The 27,614-nt window shown below is 42.5% G+C and overlaps 1 protein-coding gene across 1 annotated transcript; it reads left to right on the top strand.

Annotated features, from left to right (window-relative positions):
* The first annotated feature begins 412 nt into the window (after positions 1–412).
* KLHL42 (kelch like family member 42) lies at positions 413–14,044 on the top strand. The gene is made up of 3 exons (XM_085048967.1): positions 413–1,499; positions 7,912–8,105; positions 11,827–14,044. The coding sequence occupies exons 1-3, from the start codon at positions 601–603 to the stop codon at positions 12,276–12,278; spliced, it is 1,545 nt and encodes a 514-aa protein (XP_084905093.1). The 5' UTR covers positions 413–600; the 3' UTR covers positions 12,279–14,044.
* The last annotated feature ends 13,570 nt before the right edge of the window (positions 14,045–27,614 follow it).

Here is a 27,614-nt window from a genome sequence, read left to right as displayed (position 1 = left end):
GCTCACTCTCATGAGATTCCAGGAACTTAGTTTAAGTAGAAAAGATAGAGCAGCAGAACAGGCTATGCAGTGTCTTCACGGGGCAAACGAGAAGCTGACAATACGGTGCTTTTTTCCTGGCTGTGTGGCTCCGGAATGTTTTCCCTCGCCAGGGATGCAGCGGTACATTTATGGCAAGGGGCTAGCGCTGCGGCTGGAGCTGCGATCCCGGCCCAAATCGGGAGAGGGGAGCACCAGGGGGGATCGCTGCGCCTCTGGGCTGCCCCTGGAGCCAGGCACCGGCCTTTCCACCGTGTCCCTGACACCCACCCGGGCTGGGCCGGGGATGCCCTGGCGGCCCCCCCGGCGGGCAGCGCCGGAGCGCTCAACATTGCCTTTTTCGGGCTTTTTTTCTCTTTCCTCTCTGCGTGCGGGTTTGGTTTTTTTCCTCCCTTCCCCTTGTGACTCCTCGCAGGGCCGGAGCGGCGGCAGCGCCTCCCGGCATCCCGGGCCCGCTCCGCCCCTCCCGCCGCGGCCCGTCCCGTCCCATCCCGGCAGCGGAGGAGGAGCCGGCGCGGCGGCTCCGGCCGGGCTGAGGCTCGGCCAGGCCCGCGGTGTGCCATGTCCCTGGCCGAGCGGCGGCGGCGGCAGGAGGAGGAAGAGGAGGGGGAAGGGGAAGCAGGGGATGAGGCCGGTGCCGGCGAGGAGGTGGTGCAGATCCGGCTGGGGGACAAGTGCTACCCCGTGTGCAAGAGGAAGCTGATCGAGCAGAGCGACTATTTCCGAGCGCTCTACCGCTCGGGAATGCGGGAGGCAGGGCAGGGCCAGGAGGAGCAGCTGCTGCGCGGGGGGCTGAGCGCCCTGGGGCTGGAGCTGGTGCTGGACTTCATCAACACGTCCTGCCTGGCCAGGCTGGAGCAGGAGGAGGGCGGCGACGAGGAGCCCCCGCTGCTGGAGGAGCTGGTGGAGGCCGCGTCCTACCTGCAGGTCACGCCCCTGCTGCGCCTGCTGCTGTCGCAGGTGCGGCTGGGCAACTGCTTCGAGCTGCACCGCCTGGCCGAGGTGTACGGCCTGCAGGACCTGCACGACGCCTGCCTGGACTTCATGGCCGCTCACTACCACCAGGTGCTGCGCAGGCCCGACGCCCGCCCGCACCTCCTGCTGCCCCCGGCGCTGCAGCAGCAGCTGCGGGAGCGGCGCATGAGGGGCACGGCCACCCTCGTGCTGCTCGGGGACTTCATGGGCGCCTGTCCCCCGGCGCTGCCCGCCGCATGCCACCCGCCGGGGGACGCGCCCTGGGCCATGCTCAGGTACGACGAGGAGGCGCAGCGCTGGCTGCCCCTGGCCAACAACCTGCCGCCGGACCTGGTGAGCGTCCGCGGCTACGGCTCGGCCACGCTGGACAATTACCTGTTCATCGTGGGCGGCTACCGCATCACCAGCCAGGAGATCTCGGCCGCGCACTGCTACAACCCGTGCCTGAACGAGTGGAGCCAGCTGGCCTCGATGAACCAGAAGAGGTAACCCCTGCTCCCTGGGGCACACGTGTGTGCCTGGCTGCTGTTGAGATAGATGCTGTTCGCTGCCATGGCGTTGGCTCAGCCCTAGGGACGTGATGCAGGCCTGTCTGTGCTCTGAACCACCAAGCAAACCCAGTGAGAAAGTGCCTTTCCTGCTGTCTTTGGGGTGTATTGTAATTCCAGTGCAGTAAGCGACAAGTTTTCCTGCTCTTTGTAGGGAAGTATAGGCTATACCAGAGCTGGAGATGGCCGAAAAAATTTAATTGGAGCAGTTATCCAGTGGTTTGTATTTTCATAAAAAGCTGAATGTTTTGTACGCCTGCACTTCAGTGAAATACTCATCAGGAAAACATCAGGAAGATGGTGAGAAATTTCTCACTTGATGGGAATATTTGGATCCCGGCATCATTTGTCATTTTGACAATTTTTCTTTTTTCCTTTATCTTTTTGAAGTGTTTCTTAGACATTGATGTTTTAGTTTGTAGTCAGAAACACTTGTGTAATTTCTTCTTACACAAGAAAGAGGAATAGAGAGCTAGCCTTGAGGAGGACCCAAGAAGAGAGGCCTTCTCCCTGGCCAAGGTTGTGGCTGCTCTACCTTAACCACGCTTTGGAGATATAAAAACAAAGGCTTTCATTTCACTGAAATAAACTAGGTTTGTTTCCAGCATGAACTTCCTCTTTGTTTCCATTTTAGCAACAGTGTTTTGAATGTTATCTTCTCTCTCTGTGAAAAAGAAAAAAAAGGAAGGAGGCCAAAATTTACTGGAAAGTGGAAATCCTTTTCTCTATCCAGTAAATTGAAAGAGCATGCAGAGACCCAAACCATTGGCATAAATGCTTTGGATCTGGGTAGTCAAACTGCAGTCTCTATTTCTGTCTCTATTTAGCTTTTGCCACCTAAAGCCTCTCACAAAGGGTAGATCTAAAATTGAGTGTTTCCCATTTCATCTTTTTTTTCCCACTTCCTGTATTGATGTGAGAATTTTACTGAAATAATCACTTCTGCGTCAGTCATCCCAACCGATCTGAAACCATTTTTCTCACTATTTCTGACTGCTTGGAACAATTTTGGGAAAAGTTTAATCTGTAAAATGTGTGTTTAGCTTTTAAACACTGCAAACACCTTCTTTTACAGACCTGTTTGTTACAGGCTGAGCCTAGAGCAGAATTCCCTGAGGTGTCTGGGGAGCTGAGATGTTTTAGCTGACTTCATTTGACAGCAGGACCTGTGTGGAAAGGGTTGGGAGCACTTGGCCTCGCTAGAAAAGGAGGATGGGGTCAGCCCACAGTGTCTCATATGAAAATCAATCACACAAGTCCCACCTTGATCAAGTTACGAGCTTCTGTTCGTGTGATGTGTACATCACACATAAGTGGGATGACTCTGCAGCATGGATTTCCAAAAAATACTTTTCCAAGGCCCTGTTTGCACTTTACAGTTGTGTATTCAAACTCTGGGTAATTTTTCCTTCCACACTTGCCCTTTATTTTTTCCTCCACACTTGCCCTTTATTTTTTCCTCCACACTTGCCCTTTTTTTTTCCTAGATGCGTAATCCTTATACTTGAAATAAACACATGGATATTTTCTCCTAATATTACTGTTTTCAATGGCATTGCCATACCAACTTAATCATCAAACCCATCATAGGCAACAGAAAGGTGTTCCGTAGAATAGACTTTCACATTGGCCATTCACTGCAGAAATCAGCATGCAGATGGATATTTTTTTGAATAATCTCTGGTCTTACATTTCCTGGTAGTTATTGCAGGCCAAAAAGTACCCAGAATTACACCTGCAAAGTAGAAGTGAGAATGTTGCTCTCTGAGTAATCAGGGGAACTTTTTTCATGGAAACTCAGCTGACTGCTTCACAAAACATGTTTCTGATTTTACCAGCTTCATGAAGTCTCGGCTTTGCAATTGCTAATTGTTATTTTTTTCTATCTGACATAACGTTTCAGCTCCCTGATGACCTGCTTGGTGTTTTGTGGCCAGAACACAGGAAGGAATAGCCTGTGTCTATGTTTTTACCATGAGAGGTTTGCATGCAACATGACCAATGCTGATGCCTGTCTGCTGCACATCTGTGCTGCAATTAGAGCTGCAGTTCACTTTGCATTGCATGTTTAGTTTGTTATGCTGTAGTAAAATAAGCAGGGTGGTTGCCCAGCCTTCTACTTAGGAATTACAGCCATGTGACTGTCTGGCAAATGAATTTATGTCAGCTGATATAATTACATCCCATGGATGAAATTTGACATACCTTCAGGGAGGGCTCTAGTTTCCATTGAAGTTGGTTTGATTTCAGACAACAGAGGATCTGGATTTGTCCTGCATGAGTGACTGCATGTGTTGGCCTCGAGGGAAGGCTGAGGAGTTATGGATACAATTGTGCTGCTCTACTGTTCACATGAGAGTTTTCTGCCCTAAACAAACCTTTTCAATTCTATGATATTTTCATCCTTGATTATTTCCATTGTTGTAATACAGAATCCTAGGATGCTGAGATTCTCTGCACATGTATAGCTGATCTAGTCCTAACTTACTTCTAAGTAGAAGACAAAAGACACCAGATAAACCGAATGTTTAGCAGCCATTCTAGTTTGGGTAGAGGTCTTATTACTTTAGTTTCAAACTTGTTCACAGCAGGCAACTCCTGTATATTATTCTTGTGATGCCCCCAGGAGTCTGAGGAAGTGTTATTCCCTATTTATGCATACACAAGGGAGATAAAATTATTTGTTCAGGCTCACAGAGGAAGCCTGTGACTGAGCATGGAATTTCTGGTCGTCTGAGTGCTAAATCTAGTGCTGGTCACAAATAGTTCACAGCAGATCATAGTTTCTAGAAGTTTTCATTCTGGAGGTGTTGCTGTACATGGAATGGTGTCTGCAGAGAATGACCTGAACTTTTTAATCGAAGCAGCTCTATGTGTTTCCTTAGACCACTTGTGGTCTTTGGGGTCAAGAAGGTAACCAAGTGCATACAGGACTCCTGCAGTAATGTCCTTGAATACCTTTCCAAACCTTTTTTTTTTTTTTTAAATGAACACTATCATTTGAAATTTGCTATTCGAACATAATATACTCCTAGGATTTCTACTGCATGTGCCAGCTAGAGCTGTATATTCCACTTTTATTTTCCTTCAGAACCTTCCTACTCATGGCAGGTAGGAATCTGCCAGGCTTGGAAGACCCATGGAGGCCCCTGGCTGGAATTATACACATGCATGTGGAACATGATTTTTGTGAGCAATCTGTGCCTGAAATGCTGCCAATCTGAGGACTTTTATGGGAGTAGAGGAGATGATACTTATGGGCAATGCTACTTGTGTAGGACACCTTCTCTTTCTGGATTTTTTTACTTTTTTTTCACTCAAAATTCTTCTGTGCTGGAAGAAAATAGACTTCAAAAATTCTTAAGTCAGAACTATCCATACCTTACTTATCACAAATGTATCACACATGTCCAAAGCTAAATGTTGGATGCAGTGTACTCTGCAGACTCATGTATTAAATATAAAAAAAAAAGGAAAAAAGTAACTCTTTGAAAATATGTCAAATGCTTTGGAATTGCTTCTTGACTGTGCTTTCATGATGCCTTGTCTCTGCTGTAAGTGCTTTAATTCTAGAATAAAGAAGTCATCTGATTTTTGAGAAATGCTAAGGTTAAAGTTGATCATTTGGCAGGAGTAAACAACATATTGGTTAGGCCAAGGCTCGTGCTCTGCAGCAGGACCAAGGCTACCTTGCAAATACACATTTAACTTGCTCTTGAAATCCTCCAGCAATGTAGATTCCAACCTACATTGGGACCTTCCTCCCACATGTCTTGTTCTCATGTTTAGCCACCCCTCTGCTCAGAAAGTCCTCTCTGGTATCTGGGCTGACTCTTTTTTGTTGTACACTACGTGAGATTGTCAGTGAACAAAAACCATGTTTGCTGGTCCTGTATAGCCACTGCCATCATGGCCTCCTGCGCATACACCTAACACAATCCACAGCCCTCTGGGGGTTTAGGGAAGTTGTGGAGTGTTGCCTTGTGTTCAGAAAGCCTCTCTGACTTCCAGGTCTTTTTCATTCATGCATTACATTTTCCTGCCTTTGCACACATAGTGCTTTGCACTTTATGGAGTGAAGAATGAATTTTGAGGGACGGTGAAACCCCACAGTTCCCACTTGCTGGTGTTCTTGGGCTTCTGTTCAGAGTGAATGGGGGCAACAGAAGGCAGCTCATACCTCACCTTGTCCCAACAGGAAAGGACCCACTCAGCCTGGTTTTTGGAAAGAACCTGATCCCTCAGGTTTAGACAAGTCACAGGTGCAAGTGGAGTTCTACCGTGGTTGAATCGGATGGATTCAGCCCTGCTGTTTCCAGGCTGTAGTCCATGGAACAGTTGTTGGTTGTGGAGAGCTGGCTCCCTGCTCAGTGTTTGCTTTCCTTGTTTCCAGCTGCTCCAACACATTAGAAGAGTATAAAAATGCACTAAATATTTCCTAATGTTCACTCTCCATAAAAACACCTGCTGTTATTGGCATGGAGAGGTGAATGGCAGAAGCTTTTCATAGCATATTGAGCCATTGTCTGAACTTTCGTATAGTGTGCTGATGGATACTTGCAGCTACTTTTGAGTAAAGTGAACCTTATTGTTAATGAAATTCATAAGTCTGAGATACCTCCACTGAATATCATCCATTTTGACAAGTGTTTGGAAGTGGTTAAATGACTAACACAACAGTTTGTGGCCTCCCTTTAGCATATTTAAAGCTGAAAGTTGTGCCGTTTGTATTTCAATAGATAATTTTCCCTGTGGTTTTGCCTCTTTTTTATTTTGTGGAATTTTTTTTTCCTGTCCTAACTTTTACAACAGGTATATTGCTTTGAAAATCATAATGATTTGCGAGTAGTTATCCTCATTTCATACCTTCTATTGATTACCATGTTATTCTGGATTCTCTAAAATGGAAAACATAATTGCTGTTGAGGGAATATGAACAGACTGACCTAATCGTAAATGTCAGGGGGGAAAAAAAAAGAATAAAAAGCAATTAATTCCTTCAAAGGAGCATTTTCGTTTCCAAAGCTATATCAGGATGACAAGAACAAACTGATTCAATCTGGAAACAAATTCTTTTTCCAAATATATTTAATAAAAAGGAGTTGCAGGGCAGTCTGCCGCTAGGCAGGATTCATTTTATCCAGACAAAACTCTGCAAAAGTACTTAGCAGTTAAGTTTTGAATGCTGGATTCCTGCAGAGTGGAACTCCATTTGCTGCCCAGCAGGCCAGTGTGGGTCTGAAACATCCCTTCAGTTTTGCAGACATAACACATTTCCCTGTTTGGCTTTGTGCTGCGCTGGTGCACTCCAGGGACTGCCACACATCCAGTTAATTGGGATACTCATGGTAAAATCTCAATTGGCTCAGCTGTAGAGAAGGAACAGCCTTTCTAGGCATTGAGACTGTTCCTGGGGAGAGGAAGAGCTCATCCTTTATTAGACCAGCTTCCCTGGTTGGAAGGAAGAGCTGAGCGTACAAGAGTTCTTCACATCCTCCAGTTTCTTCCTCCAGACTTGCACCTTTGATACCTGTAGACTGTTTGTTTCTGGCTGTGTTACCTTTAGAGTGTGAGGTAGGAGACTCCTCATGCTTCAGGAGTTAGAAAGTTCCCCTTGGCCATATGTGACTTTTGAAAGTGTAATGGAACAGAATAAGAAATAAATGACCAGGTCCTTGCTCATGGAGTGCAATGTAATTTTTGTTCAGCTATGGGTAGAACATAATTTACTGATAGATCTTGCTTCAGAGGATGTATTTAGTAGTTTAATGCTGAATAAGGTACAGAAGATTCTCTCTTCCTTTTTTGCAGAACATGGTTCAATGTGTTCCACTTTAAATTGCTTTTATATTAGGCTTATTAAAGAGATTCCGTAATACAGCCTAAGACAAGTATGCATTCTTAGACATCCATCAAGTCTTGTCTAAAATTTTTGCCATTTTAACTGAAATAATATCCCTAGCTCTGTGTCCATGTAATCCACTTTTCTCTGCTAATGGTACCTTTACTAAAAGCCTAATAAAAACGAGCCATCTACTGAGCACGTTGGTTAGCTGAACATTTACAGCTGAACTGGCACAGATTGAAATACAATATAAAATATTCCTCAGTCTCAGCAGCACCATCAATAACATCCGGAATGTCACTGGTTACTCTCCTGAGTAATTACAATGTAGTTACAGAATTTTGGCCTTGCACAGAAGAGTTCAGATGGTGCAAGTACATGAAGTGATGGTGCAATGTGTGAGTGATGGTGAGTGTGTCAGAGCCTGGATAGGAAGAACTTTCTGCCCTGTGTATTTCTGTTCTTGGATTCAACTCATTTCAGTGCTGCAATCTGTTCTTTCAGATCCAACTTCAAGCTCCTGGCTGTCAGTGGAAAGCTCTATGCCATCGGTGGCCAGTCCCTTTCCAACGTGGAGTGCTACAACCCAGAAAATGACTGGTGGAATTTTGTGGCATCCATGCCAAACCCTCTTGCAGAATTCTCAGCTTGTGAATGCAAGGGCAAGATCTATGTTATTGGAGGATACACTGCACGAGGTAACAAGTTTGCTGTTGTTTCTTGTTTGTTTTTTACCTGATTGGTTCCAAGGCCCAGATAATTTTCTCCTTTTTTCAGGAAAGCTTTCGAACTCCTGTAGAAGGCAGCATAATGCTCATTAAAACACATAGAAATAAATTGCTGGTAGAAAATAACTGACAAATAAAACAAAAAAAAATAGCTCTGTCAGGGAAGAAGCAGGTATTTATATTCTTTTTTCCAGTGCCTATGTGGCCCTGGGGCTCTGTTATTTGAAGAGAACCAACTGATGGGTACTTCAGCACCTAACTTAGCCACTACCTGTTTTTTTAGATTTTGATCACATAGTACAGAGATGCTTCAACAGATATGCTTTGTTTACTTTTAAAATACCTAGTTTAGACTGTCAGAAATAAAAATGCATAGAAAATATCTCCCTTCATTAGTATTTCTCAGGTATTAATAGATGTCATGGTCTTTTCCTTACAGTATTTCAGTGTTTTACAGACAAATTCAAGCTATACCTATAATAATCAAAGGCTTAAGCAAGAACCAACACTTTTAGCTTATTTCATTTCTTTACCCAGTTTTCTGAGGACACTATAGAGAGGGAAGGATTTGAAGTTTCATTCTCTTCTGACAATTACTTTTCTTTCTTATCCAGTGGGCAAAGAAGTTCAGTTAAAAGGAGCTCCCATTAGTTCATTCCTTAAGTATGTAGTGCCATTGTTTGGAAGGAAGACTATTTTCTCAGAACTTTAGAATTCAATTTTTAAAACATGTCAAATGTTCAGTATTTACCAGTATTTAATTAGTTGGAATTTGGCCTTTGCCCACTTCAGTTGACCACAGTTGTTTTAGGGGTTTTATTTTCAAACAGGGAATGAAATTAGAAGACAGATTAGCTTTTACAGACAGCACTGCAAGCAAAGCTAAACTGACATTAGAACAAGCTGTCCCTTCTAGTGTCTGAGCAGATTTGAGCTCTGAATCATTTTAAAGTTTATAAAAGACATGCTGCCACCCTTCAGGGTATTGAAAACCCTCAAACACATTTTGTCCAGACCATTGTGACCCAGAGCCTGGTGGCTCCTCTGAGGAAAATGTGCTTGTGTCTATAGGGAGAGCTGCAGTCCCAGTGCTCTGCTCATCCCCACTGCAGGGTCTGTTGGGGCTGTTTTGCTCCCTCATGTCCAACACTGGGAGTCAGAGATGTCTGACATAAAACACTTGTCATGCTGAGAAGTCAGATCCAAAAGGAAACAGCCTATGAGACAAGAGAACGAGGATAAGGGGTTGAAATAGATTAATGGGAAGACTTGTTTCTAGAGACCAGAGTTAGGGGGTTGTCATTTTTATCTAGAGAAAGAAGAGGTAAGGAGAAAAACCTCTGATTTGCTTAAGGGCACTACACAATTATGGGAGGACCAGCTTTTCTCCTACACCCTCTGCACTTCGCAAGCTCCTTTTCTGATGCTTCTGCTGCTCTTTCATCAGGCTGCCTACTCCTGGTGTCATAAAGGGGAAGGTGAGCACATTGCTAGTGCAGATCCCATTCCTTCAAAACACCTTAACAAGGCATGTGCAGTCAGGGGTGCTGCCCTGTGCCAGGCTTCTTACTCAGTACTTGCGACTTGTGGGTTCAGCTGAAGGAAGGCAGTGAGTTACCTCTGGCTTCCTCCACACTTCAGGGGACTGCTGCTGCCCTCCAAACCTCTGTCTTCTCCTAGGTCTTTTCCTAAAAGCTTTTTTCAATGGAAAGAGGGCAGTAAAACAATACAAAATTGTGAGCAGTGGATAACTAGCACATTTAGGTTTCTGTTTAAACCCAGGATTACTGAGGACAACAAATGCCTGTGCTTGTTATAAATAATTTCCTGACCAAGGGTCTAGGATCAGTTTTTTCTGTGACACATTGGCTTAGGAAAGGTAGCAGACTTAGAAACCAGAATTGCCACAATCACACTGGTGATTTTTCTTCCAAATTATGCAGCTGTGAGAAATTGTTAAGGCCTAAAGATCTGAGAAACACTAAGGTTTATTTGCTGGTTTGCTACATTCACTATATAAAACACATACAGTAAGTAATAGCTTTTATATTGTTTTTAGTATTTTTTGGTATTTCTGTATATACCTCAGTTTTGGTAGGTTTTATAGGGTATTTTATAAATTTGTTTAGAGCTTTCTGCTGAGACTGCACTTTCCAAAAGATGGCAGGACCTGGAATTTCCCACTTTAAATTATAATGACATTTCTTGAATAAAGTCCATCCCTTGAGTTTGCAGCTCTCACTTGTGAACCTAGATCCTAATAGAAATTCTGTGTCAGGCACTATAAGTTTCATGTTCTGTATTGTGGGTTTTGTTTTGGGTTTTTGGTTTTTTTTTTGTTGTTTCAGTGGATATAAAAGACCCAGGCTGTGGACTGAGCATGTGAGGGCCACGTTGCAATGGATTTGTATTTCATACATCTGCTCTCAAATAGCACTTTTTCCAGGGGAAGTTTACAGCTATAGATAGTTATAAAAACTTAATTGAGACTTCTCCTCCCCTTAATGAGTCAGAGAATGATATGTTGTTTGTAGACAAAGGTCATCTATATGTAGAGCTGCAGATTCACAGAACATTGCAGAACATGAAAATAATCAGAGTGCAAATGCTAGAGGAGCACCTCCCTGCTCCTGCCACTGATGCACTTCATTCATGACAATCCAGTTATATTTCTGGCTATTTATACCTGTGCCCTTACAGAACTGGTCAGTATGTCCCTGTCTGCTCTTCCCCTGGGGGCTCATCTGGAAGTCATCGTGCAGGACAGACTGGTAACATGGAGCAGATTTAATAAAAGACCCGTCTGGAGTCTGCAAACCTGTTCCTGCTTGTCACTTGAGGTTGGATTTGAGCTCAGGTCTCCAGAGACTAGAACTGAATTTACTGAGTCCTGTGCATTCTGTGATAATTTAGTGAAGCCTTTAGTGAAGCCAGGGTCTTTGCTGCACCATAAATCAGGGTGGCACTGTAACAATTTGTAGAATAACACTACTGCAAACACATGCACCGAGTTGTAAGTGAATTATGGAGATGATTTCAGCTTCTTCCTGAGCCTCTGTCTGATGGCAGAGCACAGAGTTCCTGGTTTTTAGATGATTTTGACAATGTGTGTTTCTCTCTTTATAAAGGGCCCTTGGGTCATGCAAGCCCTGTGCTGAAATGTAACCAGCTTTATGAATTTTATTCCACAAAACTTCAATTTATGGAATGAAACCTAAAGTATCAAAGTTAAGCTTGGATGATAAATCACCACTTGACAGCCATTAATGAAGCATACTGTCTTCATGATAGTTTGATTCATCTGTGACCACTTCTGGAGAGGAGAATATTTACCCATTTCCCTCTTAGTAAGAAAATCCTTATATATCAATCAGAGACAAAATAAGTTAAAAGGCAGGGATTATTCTGCTAAAATGTGCATGCCCAGACAATTTATATCATGTAATGTGCCAGAAGTAGCATAATTTTTCTGTCCATGCCAAGGAACAGAACATTCAAAGTTTACTGTCAAGGGCAAAGAGCTGCAGTTGTCAGTGATCCCCGTGTCTCCCCTGGCTCGCCCTGCTTTTGCACTGCGCTGTGTGACCAATCTGCACTAAAGGCTGGCACACTTTGTAGGGAAGAGAAGCACTCTCCCACGAGTGCCAGCTGATAGAATTACCTGTTTGTAAATGTCTCCTCTCTGAATCAGGCAGGAACATGAGCATCCTGCAGTACTGTCCCACTTCTGATTCCTGGACCAACTTGGAGCTGTGCGACGTGCACGTCCGCAAGCAGCAGATGCTGTCTGTGGAGGAGACCATCTACCTGGTGGGGGGCTGTATCCTGGACCTTGGACCAAACCAGAGATCCAGCCCCAGCGAGGACGTGCTGACTGTGCAGTCTTACAACATTGCCACCAAAGAATGGCTCTACCTCAATGAGAACTCGTCCAAATCCGGCCTTAACTTGACTTGCACTCTCCACAACGATGGAGTCTATATCCTGAGTAGGAATATTACTCTGTCTTCCAGCTTGGAGCAGCGTCTCTTCCTGAAGTATAACATCTTTACAGACAGTTGGGAGTCACTGGGGCGCTTCCCAGCCTTTGGACAAAACATTTTGATCTGTTCTATGTATTTGCCTGATGGGAGAGAAGTGTAACAGCACCAGGGTTTTCTTTTCAGTTCATCAGTCGTTCTTTGGAGAAATACCGCTCCCTCTGAATAATTCCATTCTCAGAATGTAATGTGGTTGCATAATGTAGGCATAAAATACTGGTTCTGTTCTCTGTGTCAAAATCCAGTATGAAGAGAAATGCTTCCAGAAACAGTTTTAAGATTTTGATTTTAAAATTTTACTGGTTTGGATTAAAATTTCACCCCATACTGTTCGCAATTTAAACATAAAAATATTGTGTTGGCAACTGATTCAGGAGTTCCAAAGGCAAAACTGATCAGTCTGGTTTTATTCTTCATCTTAATGGACAGTGTAGAACATGAGCAAAACTTACACATTTTAAAAGTGGAAACAATTTAATAAAGTAAATAATAAGTATAATCAAAACCACAATGGGAATTATTTCTTTCAAAGTAGTTTTTACTCAAGCAATGTTCTATCAAATGCACTGTTTCAAATTGTTTATACTCTTCCACTTTTATCTCTTCCACGGTAGCAAGTGAGGTTCTTAAAGGTGCCAGCAATTGGGGTCCCATCAAGAAGAACTTCCTCTGAATCATTTGTAATGCAATGCTTTGCCAGAATCCAGAAGCATTCTTCTTTTGAAGACACGTGCCCGTTGTACAGAGGAGGAGGAGGAGGCAGCAATGGTTCCCTCAAGGTCCTTTTGATAACTCCTTGCTTTCCTATGGTTTTGAATGAAATCAGTTCTTATTAAAGGGTTTCCAGTCTTAAAGTGCCTTGTCAGTCACTGCTCACACATTAATCTTGGTGCTTCCAATCACCTGTAACAACCCAAACAGAAAACCCCAGGAAACTTGTCCAGAATGAGGGCATTTGTGTTTGAACATTTTTAGGGTGAAAGTAAACACAACACAAGGTATTTTGGATGTCTAAGATTTACCTTTTTGGGTGGAACTTTTGCAGCCCTGGTGGAGAATGTAAAGCCTCAGCCCAAACTGGTGCCTGCCACTCAGCTCTGTGCATGGCTTTAATTAGCTAAGTCCATGCTGATGTGTTAAGTGTTATTTCCTTTGAAAACATTGTGCAGCTTCTGTGTTTTGACAGCAGTATCAGACCACACAATTACTCTGCTGCAATGAAGAAATAAGGCGACTTCCATAAAATTCTTCTTTCAGAAGTGTTTCAGAATAAATATAAGTAGTGTGCCATTGCCTGATGATAAATTATCTCGGTCACATTATGCTACTTACTCTCTTGAATTTTTTTCAGTTCCAGATTCAGTACCCTACAGTCAACTGTGACCAGTGTTGGTGGAGGGAATCAGATCGAAGTTGCAGTGTTTTCTTTCCTAGCAAATTAACCAAGAAAACCCATCACCCCAGGATTTGCAGTGGGGTGTATCTAATGAAGTCCTTTCAAACTCAAATATTTTTTAGTGCAGCCATAATTCCAAAAAAGGATGACATCGTCATCATCTAGGTGTGATTACTCTTTTTTCAGAAGAGGCCCTTCCACACTGGGTTTATCATGGTTTCAACTTCCAGTGATTAATTGACCACCTGGAAAATATACTCAAATGCAGAAGACAAAGATGTCTCTGACTGTAAATACATTCAGACCCTTTTGTCAGTCTATGGTGCAAATGCCTCCTACACTGACAGCTAACAGTGCTGCACTCACAAATGAAAACTGGTGTTTCATTTAGTGGTAGCATTAATTAATGTAATCATCTAAATGTACTGCATTACTACAGGCTGAAATAAAAATAAATAAATTTTTTAACAAAACCCATTACAGAAAAGTATGCAATGTGTCTGGCCCTGTACCTCAGGAAAGAAATCAAACACTGTAATGACTGTCTCGTGCCCTGTTCATTTTCTTTGTATCAGCTTTATACTTCATATTCACATTTTATATTTTGGGGCAAGGAGAAATGTCTGAGAGCTGCTAACAGAATAATTAAAACACTGCTTTTTAGCCAATGGAAATGTTTTTCAGTGAACTGGTGGGCTCTCCTTTCTCTGGTGGTGGGAGCCAAAAAGGCCCTTAATTTTGGAAGAAGATGAAGAATCCTTGCAGTCTGATCAACTGGAAATTCCTGTGTTGTCCTCATGCTGCTCCTAACTTACCATGTGGTCTTGGAGAGATCATTCCAGCTCCTGGTGTCTTCATCTCCAAATGCAGCACGTGGCTAGGAATATTCATCTTGAGGGGACACAAGGTTTGTCTGCTATGTAGTGGTTGAAAGAGTTCCTGAGCATGTGAAGAAGTACTTTTGTTCTCAGTGCTGTAACTGTTTCCTTGGCTGTTCAAACTGCTTCAACAAGTGGTAGGACAGAAGAAAGACAGTAATCCCATTGTGACCTTTGCTAATTACCTGTATTTTGAACTGACGGCCGTTTCCAGTTTGTTTCTTTCCTTCCTTCCTTCTTTCTTTTTTTCTGTTTTTGGTCACCCCGTAGTCTGTAGTTCATCTAAGTTTCCTGGTCTTGGTTGTTCCCAAGTCTGTATTCAAATTCCAAACCACTGCTTTCCTGCTGTGTCTGGGTTATCCAGTGCTTATATATCCACTATTTATCTTCTCTGCTTCATGGGCCAATTCCCTTTGATACTGACCAGCAAAAGCAGACTATGGTAGAGGATGATCCCGAGTTGAAAGGAAGAAAAGCAGCCCCCAAAGTCCTGAGGGAGGAGTAAATGGAAAACTCTGGGAACTCAGTCCCTACTCATAAAATACAAAAGTATTTAAGAAGTTTGATCACATCAAGGCTAAGAGGGAGCATAAAAGTTTCTTCCTTTCCGGGAATGGTTTGTGGTTTTCAATGTGAAATAAGAGTTGTGTGGGGCTTGACTTTAATCTCTCTGGCTGCTTTCCATAGGTTTCCCTTTCTGCCCTGTCGGCTGACCTCTCTTGAGCTTAATATCTGTTTTACATTCTTTGAGGATTTTGCCTTTCTACATCAATGTCCAACCCGTTTTGCGGAAATCACATGGTAGCAGTTTGTTGGTCTTTTCCGTGTGTTACGCTGCTTTTCACCCTCATCTGTGACTGTCAGTCACAAAGTAGTTTGTAATTCAGGTGTCATCTTTTCATTTAGTCCATTTTGGGCTCTGGGAAGAGAAATCTATGAAGCTACAAATGTTCTGTTTCCTTTCCCCCTCATTTTCAGTGAGAAGTGATGCCGCAGACACGCAGTTTGTGGGAATTGTTCTGTGTCAGTAACAGGATCCCTGTGAGGTAAAATGCACTCTGTAAATGGTTTTGAACCAGAGACATCCTTGGAACAGCTGTTGGCAAGACCAGTGAATTTATAGGTGTTCATCAAGAGCCCTCCTCAGAGGGCAGAAGCTGTCAGAGTTTGTGGTTATATTGATTTTGCACTTAGAGCAATGACCAAAGGGTGGCTCCCCAGCCCCACAGTAAGGCTTAGCAACCAGAGCTGATGCTCTCAGACAGAAAATTTAAACCTCTTTACTGCCATCCTCGGACTATGGTTTCTCTCTCATCAACTTTGAGCCTAGTTAATGAAACCTGTGGGGTTTTTTTTGTTCTTCCTCAGAAGGAGAGTGGAGTTTAGAAAATGAATCTGGATTTTGTGGACTAACAGGGATCATGCATTCAAAGATTTAAATTTACTCTCTCTATTATACATGGTATATGGATTTTTTTTCTAAAAGCAGTGACCTTACCAGCAAAAACATACTGTTATGTCCTATGAATATCAGTATTTTCTAAAGTAGGATTTGGTTTCATTATTGCAATTGGAAGAGTAAACCAGGAATCATTGCAATTATTGTACTTTTCTAGTGGAAGGCAAATCATACAAGGTCCATTTTTAGAGTACCCAGTTATACAGTGTGCTGCACATCTTCAACCCATATATGCTTCAGTAGGAGAGAAAGGCATTCAGCACCTGAGCAAAGATCTTTCCTGTTTGTTGGTACTTAGACCATTATTTAAGATTGAGCAGTGAATACAAACTCTCTGAATCATCCCTCCCTCACTCCATTTTTCAGTTTAAATTTATGATTATTTGCTCTGTTGATTTTCCACTCTCTGATATTTTCCAGACGTATTAAAGGGCGTGTGTTGTGATAGGACACCCTTTATAAATTATTTTCAGCATCTTCAAAATTACTTAGTCTATAAACTTTCTGGTTTGCTTTTATTAGTCACGCTTTGAAAAATGATTTTGTAGAATTTTCAGTACTTTCTAGTACTAAGTATTGACAATATAAGGGATTTCAACAGTGTCAGGACAGGGAAATTTCTGTAGCTCTTCAAGGACACGACTTCAGCTGTGCAAGGTTTGAAGTGTAAGAAGTGTCATTGCTTTGTTTCCTTTGAAACTTAGTCAAATTTACAGTTAACTAATTTAATTGTGTTGATTTCCTAATTTCAAGTTTTACGCCATTCACCAAGGTTAAAACATTTGCAACTGAACAGTGGTTTGGGAGGTGATGTTACAAGGGCTCTGTGTTCATCTCTGAATGTTGTTATTACAATTTACTTTTTCTATTTGGGCAATTATAAATGTCTTTTATCCCACTGAATGCCTTTTTACTCAGTTGTAAGGGAAGTTTTGCCTTCTTAAACGTAGGGCCTTGATTTATTATGAACACCAGAGCTGTGCCATTTGAGAATATGTATCTTGCAGCTGTAAATTATTGACTGATGATAACTGCTGTAAAGCCCACAAAAACCATGATTTTGGGTAGTAGGGGTGGAGATAAAGCCAGGAAAAGATGCTGAGGGACAGTCACTCTCTAACCTCCAGGCATAAGCAATTTTCAAGTGCAGAATCAGGCAGAAGACTGCCTGATTTCAAACGGTTTTAAAATAACAACTCCTTTTTCCGTCTTTCCATCTCTTCCACTGTGACTCCAACCCTTTCAGCCTCAGTGATTTGTGGCAAGACTTCTGTGTACTTGAAAGAGAATGTTGGTGGAATGCACTGCTTGGGCAGGTGATCCCTTATCAGAACTGCTGCTTGGCAGGCCCAGAAACCTTCCTGCAGCTTTCCTGGAGGACACTGATGACTCTTGAATGACTAGTTATCTGCTCACGTGTGTGTGATGATAGGTGAGGCAGGGAGAGGAGTCACAGAGGCACTATTGTGTACCTGATAAAAAATGCACAATGGCCTTGTAGAAAAGCTTTTTCTTTTTTCTTTTTTTTTTTTTTTTAATAGGGCCTGGTCCAAAGCCTTTTGATGTTAATAAAAAGAACCGGCTTGGGAATAGGCACATGTTTCAGTGAATTAGATAATTCTGAAAGAATCCAAAGGGATGTTAGCTGTACAACTGGCTGATGAAAGAGGAAGCATAGGCTTGGAGAGCCTTGTTACAGTTTGATCTCTGATATGCCCCACCTGTGGTTTTTGAATTTCGTTGTGAAGTTGTCCATCTCTGTTAACACAAGTTTTTCAAATATACTGGCTCTAAAATAGGAGAATGGTGTTTTCCTAGGAATATCTGGGGAGAAGGTGATCATCTCTACAATTATGCTGCTGAGGAGTCACTGAGAAAACATTGCTCTCATACTTCTGACTCTGACCAGCAAAGCACTTTTGTGTGTCCTAATGTACCAAGAGATGTACAAGTATTTCCTTGTACCAAGAAATGTGGTGTGTGAGGTTGAAATGTTTTTCTTTATATCCTGGTGCTGTGAGATTTTTTATTTGTTTGTTTGTTTGCTTGCACTATAGCATCTAAAAAAACCAAAACTACACAAACAAAAAACCCCAAAAAACCAACCAACAAACCCAAACCAACCCCACCAAGAAAACACCAAAAAACCAACAAAAAAACCCCCCAAAACCAGCCAACCAACCAAAAAAAAAAATCCACAAAAACCCCCTCAACAACAAAAAACAAAAACAACAACAACAACAAACCAACACAAAACAAAACAAAAAATTTGGTATCCAGGTCCAGGCATTTGGATCCTTCTCTCACAGACATAATTATGCCATAGCCAACAAAATGACCTGAGTATGGTCATGTGAGACTCAGGCATCATCCCTGCTTTACTGTCAATATATACAAGTGCAAAAAGTTTATTTGTACAAGGGTTAAAACTTTGGCTGATATTCCATGCAAGGTGAAACAGCTCCAGGAACATTTTGAGAACAAAACACCTCAGGGTGGTTTCCCTTTATAGGAAAGATAATCCCCACACAGGGATTTGAAATCATTGAGGAGGAGGATAAACTTAACTCCAAATATCCTGTGCCTTGGCAAAACTCCTGGTAAACATAGTCCCTTCTCTCTTCAGTTTGGTAACTAGTGGGTAACTAGTTCTTGTTATTTGCTTAAGCAAAAAACCCAAACCAAACCAAAACCCAAAAATAACACCACCACCACCACCAAAACCCTAAAACCAACCAAAAAACAAACACCCCCCCCAAACAAACAAATAAACCAAAACAACTCGAAAACCCCAACAAAAAAAAACCAGTTTTCAGGCTTTATTTGGAATAATGAAACCATACTTTTTTTAGATAATAAAATATTTACCCCAAGATGTCCACACATTAAACATCTATTCAATACACCAAAATCAGGGTGTTCAAGCTCGCATTTCCTATGTATTAATTCCCTTGCTTTTTCTTTAAATCTGTTTCTGGAGTATTGAAATGAACGTTGTTCCAGCTGTGTCCTCTGAGTATTTGTAGACCAGCCCATGAAATAGGAATATGTCCATCAGCAATAATTGTACCTGTCCTAGGGGAACTGGGCACAGGTTTTTGTGGCAGGGTGGCTTCACTGGGAGCTTGGTCCCAGCTCTTCAAGACTGGCTGTAAAGGCTGACTGTCACTTTGAGGTGTCAGAGTTGATCAGCGTGGCCATCATTCCCAGAGAACATCACCTTTCCAAGCAGCACAATTTAATAGGAACTCTGAAATTGTTTCCTTTCTGAATTTTTGTTGATCCATCCGCCCTCCAACACCCTCAAATCAGAGATATTTTCTTCTGCCAGCTGCGTTGCATAAAAAGTTCCACTCTCTCTGTGGCCCCTGAAGTCCAAAGTAAACACACAGGAACATAAACCCATTCACCCCTTCTGGGCCCAGCACTCAGCAGCCTCCTCACCCCTGCAGTGCTCAATAAAAGTCAGAAAAGAAAAAACAACAGCAAATACTTCCATCCCACTAGGTATCAGAGACCCCCAAGTCACTGGCAGCAAGAAAAATCACTCCTTTTCTGCCAGGCTTTCTTTGCCAAAGGCAGACTTTACTTGGGAACAGTCATCCTTGGCTCCAGGCCCCTCAGTCAGTCGCCATAAATAGCTGGAAATTCAACCTGTCAAGCTGTTCCCTGCCAGTCTAACACCTACTTCCTTCAGGTGCCACAGGGTGGGACATATTAGGAACTCAGCAGCCCATTAATTCTTTCCTGGTTTCTGTGGGGGGTTTTCACAGAAGTTCAAGATTTCCTTCAGAGGCAGAAAATTTGGGATTTGAATTCCACCCTCTGTAGCGAGCATGGATCATATATATTAATGCTAAAATCTGCCAGTCTTTTTTGTCAGGAGTAAAACACTCTTGTGCTTTAAAAGTGAATGAAGGCAATGGTCAGAAAAATGTTATGGTGCAATGAAAAAGTGAATTGAGGTGCAGAGTACACTGTAATTTCAGGGTTCACAGTGAGCACTGCAATGGCAACTCAGTGGATGCAGACACAGGAAAAAGGAGCAAAGATTTTTTTGTCATGGTCTGTAATGCCTTAAACATTGGGACATTAAATTTCAGGCTCTTCAGCATGGACTCTAATGTTTCAAAAGTTCAGTGCTTAAGGGCTTTCTGACAGGTATCTAATTAGGCATCTAGAAGGCTTAGTCAATCACTCGGAGCTGTTTCTGTAAATTTCGCTAAGCAGTTTTCTGTATCTTCCTCTTTTGAATGCTTTGCAACTCTGAAAGCACTGTTTGCTCAATGGAGCAAATGAAAGTGGGTTGGCTTCCCTTAAGCCATATCTAGACAGAAATAGTGCCTCACTTCCAGCGTGGAAGTGCAGTTCTTCCAGTTCAAATCTCCACAGGTTTTGTGCAACGCATTCCAGATAAGAAATTGCAAATAGATTTTATTTGTGCTGTCCATGGAAAGGTGTTGAGCAGTGATCAGCAAACAGGAATCGTGTGACGCAGGAGAACACACTGTGGGGGTTTATTTAAGCATCAAGTGTAGCAACAGAGGAAGTGCATATTCAAAGGAAGAGACAGAGAAACAAAAGTACTTGGAAATAAAGGGTCTGTATGTGCACAGCAAAGTGATAACCTGGGTTTGGATGCACACCACTCTTGTGCAGGTGTCTGTCCACCATCTGTCCACTTTTGTACCTCCTTTAAGCCAGAGTTCATTTTATCCAGTGCTGAGAGGTGTCTTCTCTCTTTGCACCCTTTCATTTCCTCTCCCGTCCCCTGTGTTTCCCCTGACTGGGAAATCCCTCATATGTTGTAGATGGTTTTGGGAAGAGGGAGTACATCTATCTGTCCATTGTTTTCTGACAGCAGTAGTTGTTAAAGAATATTTAGGAGCTAAAGCTCTTTAGTGCACCTTTTAAATTATTCACTTAAAACTGCCTTTTTGTTGGAAGTAATAAACTATCAATTGTGGCTCAAATCTGCCAAACAAATACCAGTTTTGATGTCATGTTGTAATGCTTATGGAATCTCACAAGGGCAAACAATGGTGAAAATTAACCAGTTAGTTTCCTAGAAAGACCTGGGAGGGTTGTAGAATATTGCATAGTACTTTTTTGGTGATCTCAGAAAAAACACTTCTCTGGCTTTGCCATCACAAATCTCCATGGTTTGCAGGTGATCTGTATAAGTAAGGAGCCAGTGGGGACTACTCAGAGCAGAAGTCTTCGGCTGAATCCTACTGATTTTGCACCAGAGAGTGGATTTTTAAAGCAGTAAGAGGTGACTGGATAGGGGAAGGAAAGACGCATAGCCTTTCCTAGAACCCTGTCAGTGTTTCACAGTGGACTTGTTCCAAGTGGTTGGCACTTTAATCTGTTCTGGGTCAAGTGGGTTGTGTTGCATTCAGAGGTTTTTGGTATGAAGAAATGTTCCTCAGCAGGCTCAGATCAGCACAGTGATCTGAGGAAATTGGGAGTGAAAACTCTCTTTTCTGCATGTGTTCCATGTTCTGTTTGGCCATGGCACCAGGGTACCTTTCGTGCCAGTCTGTGACACCTTCAGATGTTCATCTGGTGAGAAACCTGTAGGGACCTTGTGGTGCCTCTGCCTTTGGTCTGTTTATGTGTGTAAAGGAGTCTATGCATGTGTTCACCCAGGCCCCTGCTCCAAAAATCTTCCTGTCACTGTGACCTCTGCCAAGCTTTTCCTTCAAGGGGAGTTTAACCTAAATTAGATTCATTTCCAGATAGCCCCTCTCACCTGAGCTGATTTTGAGTGCCTAATTACAAATTTAACACTTCCAGCACGTAAAAACCAGAGAGTTTAAATAATCCTATCATTTGAAACATAAAAACTTTTACATTCTCACATTTTATATGGATCTACATCCTAGGTAAGGTGGATCTAATGGCTTCTTAATGATCTACATACTTTGCCCTAAACTAACAATTCCCGATATGATTTTAACACAAACTCCCATTTGTCACATGCTATGAAAGTTCTTGCATTGTTCAAGAACATTTCCAAAAGCAAACTTGTATACCTAGGATAAACCCAATGCACTTATTCCACAGCTTTACTTCACTGCTTTTCTGAAGCATACCATGCATTCTATAAACATTTATCATATAATATATTTCCTTTAGTAAATATTTAAGTAGCTATCTAACCTATTCCAGCACAGATGCAGATTTCCCCACGATGGGGGAGGAAGAAAATGTTGCTAGGGGTTGCTATACTGAGTGCTATACCAAGTGCACAACCTGCTTTTGCAAAAGCAGTGCATCTGTTATCTAGAATAAATACATGGTTTTGACTGTGAAAAGATTATTTGTATGGAGTAAAAAGCTTCCATCAGTGGAGGTTTATTATATCTTTTTGCAGCCGTTGATCATTATGGAAATCTCTTTTCAGTACTGGCTTTTTAGTACCAGTGATAATTCCCTGTTTGAGGGGAGAGAGCTGACTAGAACACACTAGTGGGACTGGAAGGTGTGTGATCTCTCAAATCCATATTCCCAGATTACTGGAATTTGGGGCATTTGTGTTAGCCATGTTGGGAGTGTATCCTGGCTTTTACTGTCCCTTTTCCCCTTCCTATGCCTCCATTTCATGTTGTGCATGTAAATCTAAAACTCTTCCTCAACTCAGGATACCTGTATTGCATGAAACATTTTTATTGCTGCACCGTAAAGCCTTCAAAGAAAATTCAGAGAAGTTCACTTCTTGTTAGCTGTGGAAGATGGGAGATTGACTTTGCTTCCCCCTCTAGTCAAAATATTCCAGAGGCTTGAGATCCGTTACAAAAATATGATGGGTTTGCCTGCAGTTTTATCATGATGCCATTATGGGCTTGCAATAACAGCTCTCCAGTAAGACACAATAATAACACACACACGGTCACACTCTGTTTAACTTTCAGTTTATTCTGCTTTTTGCCTGCAGCACTACTCCTGTCTGGTGCTGTGTGATTTGAAAGCATTCCCAACAGGCCAGGAGCAAAGCCTCGAGCCTCTGATGTGCTCTGTTCCCTTGCTGGCAGAGCCTCTTCAATGTGAAGCTAATCACTTTCTTTTGAACTGTTTATGGCAACAAATTGGATGTGAAATAATAAACATTGGCAGCTCTTTTCAATATTAAAGGTTTGCCAGAGCTGGCATGAGGTCCTATCAGTTTCTTGAAGACAGACTTTTCTGTGTAACCCTTTTAAAACATTTTGTCTGTCTGTGAGCATGTTGAGAAATTCTCCTTGCATCTTCCAGGGCTTTCAGGCTTTTTTGTGCATTAAAGGCCATGAGACGCTTTGCTAAATTTTTTTCAAATGTAGAAAAACTTTCCAAAAAAATAAGATACAAACATCGCCACTTTGACTAATTATTTTATGTCTAGTTATTTGGGGTAACCCAGGAAAAGCATCTTCATTTTCTTGCTTCAATTTTGGAAGTGATTATTTCTCTCCATTTCCTTCCCCGATGGTTACAAAAATTTGCTCTTAACCTACCCCCACACAAGCCCACTCTGATACAGTATGAAGAGCACTATCAATGCCTAATGAATATAAATAAAACAAAGTTGGTGTTACCATTTTAAAGGAGAAATTTGGAGTTTTAAACAGCTCAAAGAGCTTGCCTACTCTAGAAAGCTCTGTGGCGCTTAAACAGTTAGATAATGTGGTTAATTCCAGGTTATTTCGTCCTTTTTCCTCCTAACTCATGTTTTCACAGTTTCCTCTTGAAAATGATAATTAAAACAAGTTGTAGCGAAGCTGTGATGTTGTTTGGCAGAATTCTTCTTTTGGTGTGCAAGCAAACATTTTAAAGCAGGCAAATACTGTCTCACAGGGGTTTGAGTTGGCTGAAGGTTACATTAAATATCAGTTTGGAAGTGTGCCCTAAATTCTGATTTCCTCCTTACTGCTTGGGAGATATTTTTATTTTCCTTGCTATCATTTTTAATGCATTTCAAATCATTCCCAAATCCAGATAACACAAGAGCATTTATGATAACTGCACACACAGTCCATCCTGCTATAACTGATTTAAGATTTTAACCTTGAGGTATGAAGTGTTTGGGTGAGATTCTGTTAAGATATGGATGTAAGGATAGACTTCATTTTCATGGAAGCACAGGCTGCTCTCTGGGAGTTTTGCTGCCTCTGTGTCACTGGGACAGTGGCACACACACAAAAGGATCCATGAGCAGATAAAAACAATGCAGAACAGTGAATACAAACTGAAAGGAGTCCCCAGCCAGCCAGTGCTGACTGTCAGGGTGTTCTGTTCCAGCTGTGCCATGGATTTGCAATGATTAGCTGCTGACCACGCTGTGCCCAAACCACAGCAGCACTGAGACATGACTCATGTCATATATGGCTCTTATGGGAGCCCTGTGGCTTTCTCAACGACTCTGCCTGTCCCATACAGCAGGAATGGTGATGTATGACAAAAGCAGTGACATGGAGAGGCAGAATTATCACTTCCTGGGTCTCTGAGGATTTGCAATGGTAAATGGGGTTGTGAGAAGAGAGGTGGCTACATGACCCTGCCATAGAGAGGAGAGCAGGAGGATGCAAAGGGAACTTCATGGGCTGAGATTATTTTTAATGTGTTGTGGGAAGCAGTGGCTGTAAACAAGATTCTGCAATAACAATTGCATGGCTGCTTCCAAGTAATCCCTGAGCACAGCCTGCAGTGTGACAGGGTCAAGATGCTGGTGGCACTCCTGGGCTGTGGCCCTCAGCATGCTCACAGTGCTCTGTGTCCATAAATCTCTTATGTAGCCAGGCTATAAACCTAGCCAGAGAACCCAAAAAGTGACTGCCAAGAGCAAGGGCCAGCTGAAGGGGCTGCTGATTGGAAGGGTGACTTGTTTTGTCTGAGGTTGTAGCTCTCTGAGATAAAGTCTGGCAGCAAAACTGGCTTGAAGTTTTTCCTTTGTCTCTTTTCCCACCTTCCCACTCTTCTATATCCATTCTTTGGTGTCCTGTCCCCCTCACCTGTGTCTCATTCATGCAGACATGCCTGGCAGCTGGAGTGAAGGCTTTCTTAATGCTCTGCAGGTACAAAACCCCCAGTAATGAAACACGCTCAGTGGCATTTGGCTCATGGCTCCCCATTCAGCACCTAACAGGAGCCTACAAGAAAACTGAAGAGGAACTTTTTGTAAGGAAATTTAGTGATAGGACAAAGAAGAATTCCTTTAAACTGAGAGAGAGTTAGAAGTTTAGATTAGATATTGGGAAGAAGTTTTTTACTGGGAGGTCTCTGGGACCCTGGCACAGGTTGCCCAGAGAAGCTGTGGCTGCACCATCCCTGAAAGCCTCCCAAGCCGGGTTGGATGGGGTGAGAGTCCTGCTTTACTCCCCCTGGCTGGAGTGGGGAGTGTGGGGCAGCTCTGGTGGGCAGCACTGGGGCAGGAGAGGGTCCTGCTCCCTGTGCCACCCACTGCTCCACTCAATTGCCTGCTTCACTGTGTCCTGTTTTTCTCACTCCAGCTTTCCACCTCCAGTTTTATGCTTTCTCTGAAGGCAGGACCGCAGTCTGCCCCACACATTTCCAGGTTTATTCCTGGTTGCAGTTGGTCTCACCAAGTAGGAAAGTATGAATTTGCAACCTTGTGGTTATTTTTATATAAGAATGTCTTAATACACGGTGGATGTTTGAGTCTAGCTTTCGATGTTTTTCAAACGGTGTCTGTATTTTGATTTTTAATTTGCCTCCGAACAAGACTGTCTACAAACACTGGCCAAATCTGCCTATCTTGGACCTGGAAGGGGTCCCTGGAGAAAGTGTTTCAAGTCATTTATTCAGCACTGGCTGCTTTTACATTTGGCTTGAAGTCTGACAACTTTCCACCAGACCTGCAGCATAGTAAAGCACATCCTCTCTGTGACAGCAGGAGAGCCAAGGAGCTAGCAGGTTGCAGGAGTGAATGCTATAAAACAGATGTTATTAGTGGGCTTCACCAAGGGTGGGAGGCTGAGTACAGTAGCCCTATTACAGCCTCCAAGGTGGGCCACGAGATTGCTGTCTTATGAGCAAGCTGTGCCTGCAGGATTTGGCTCGGCATCGCATCCTGAAAATTCCAGCGCCGAGAAGCACTTTTGCGCTGTGAGTAAACTGTAAGCTAGATTTGAAAGGAAAGATTTTGATTAAAATCAGCATTTCAGAGCCTTCAGCTGGCAGCTGGTGTGGTGTTAAGGATGGACATGGTTGGAGACTCCTGTGGTAAAGAGGCCCCATGTCTGAGTGTTTAAAACCAAGTTCCATCCAGTTGTGATGGTGGTTTTTAACAGTCAGAGAGAAAAAAATATTGCTGTATATTTACACACAGGGACAGATTCTGCTCCCCTCAAAACCCGTGGCACAGTTCCCATTGATTTCCATGGGTGCCTGCCTCAAAATGTTTGAACAGTAAATATATTCTTCTGGGTGGGAAACCAGGATAGAAATCCCTCTCACAGCCTGCTCCCAGCACTGCAAATGTCAGGGTTTTTCAGCGCTGGGCTCAGAAACGCTACTTCTAATTTTAAAATCCTTTTAAACTTTAACAACCAGATGTTGCCATACTTCACAGCTGTCAATCAGAATCAACAGCCAGCATTATTTTAGTCTATATTTCTTCTATTCCCCCTGCATGTAGAATTATTTCATTGATATGAAATCAAATATATCAGCGTAATTGAGAAATGTAATATCAAGTACAACCATTTGGTCCCTGAGTGTTTTTAGACATAAATCTTTTTAATAAGAAAGCTTTAGTTCCATTGACACTAGATGAGCTGATTTGCTGTGGTATGTATTTTTTAGTGCTATTGCACATTTTAGTGCTATTTATGGTATATATGCACCTCCCAAAAAGTGTGCTGTGGGAATGTATTTTTTGCCTTTCTCTCCATCTCTGTCTTGACTGAAAGCTTTAGAAGTTCAAAGTCCTTGGAGATTTTTAGGGATACAACATACAAAATTTATAAAAAACTACTTATATGAAAAACATCCCTAGCTTCTTCCTAGAAATTTGAGACAAAAGCCTTTCTTCAACATCTCTGAAAGCTCCTTTAATGCAGAGCATTCCCTCATAAACTGCTGGCTTTGTTTGAAACCTGTAATCTATATATATTTCTGTTTCCAATAGTTTTCAGAGTCAACTCAAATTATGCAGAGCCTAAACTTCTGGCACATTGCTCTCAACCTGCATCAACGTTTGCATCAATAACCAGAGGTATCAGTAGATGGAGGATCTACATCCAGGCTTTGGAAATTATTTTTCAATGGATTGTTGACTGTTCTGACCACTGAAGGTTGCTCCTCTCCAGCACTCAGGGCTTCCCAAGGACACAACTGTGTGATGGAGAACCTGCATGTCCTAAAATTCTTGTTCTGCATAAGCTATAGATTCTATCTGTGTTCTGAAATAGGCAGTAAGAGGCCACAACAACTGTCAAGAAAGGCAGGAGAAATAGAACAACGATCCTTGATTACCACAGTAATCAGAGAAAAAAAAAAGAAAAAATAGAGAGAGACACGAATAAAGAACACATTAAAAGAGATTGAAACAGCAGAGAAATAAAAGGAAAACATAAAAAGCAAGTTACCAGTTCAGCTGACATATCTATGCTTTTAACACAACTCAGATATCTGAAGCCACACAGAGCTGATAGTAAATGGCACCAACCTGGAAAGGTTAACCTTGGAAATAGTTTTGAAAATGCT

The sequence above is a fragment of the Lichenostomus cassidix genome, chromosome 1Aa (assembly GCF_008360975.1).
Source record: "Lichenostomus cassidix isolate B80296 chromosome 1Aa, HeHo_3.0, whole genome shotgun sequence".
Lineage (NCBI taxonomy): Eukaryota > Metazoa > Chordata > Aves > Passeriformes > Meliphagidae > Lichenostomus > Lichenostomus cassidix.
The sequence above is the reverse complement of the archived record's forward strand: the minus strand, read 5'-3'. Positions and strand labels throughout refer to the sequence as shown.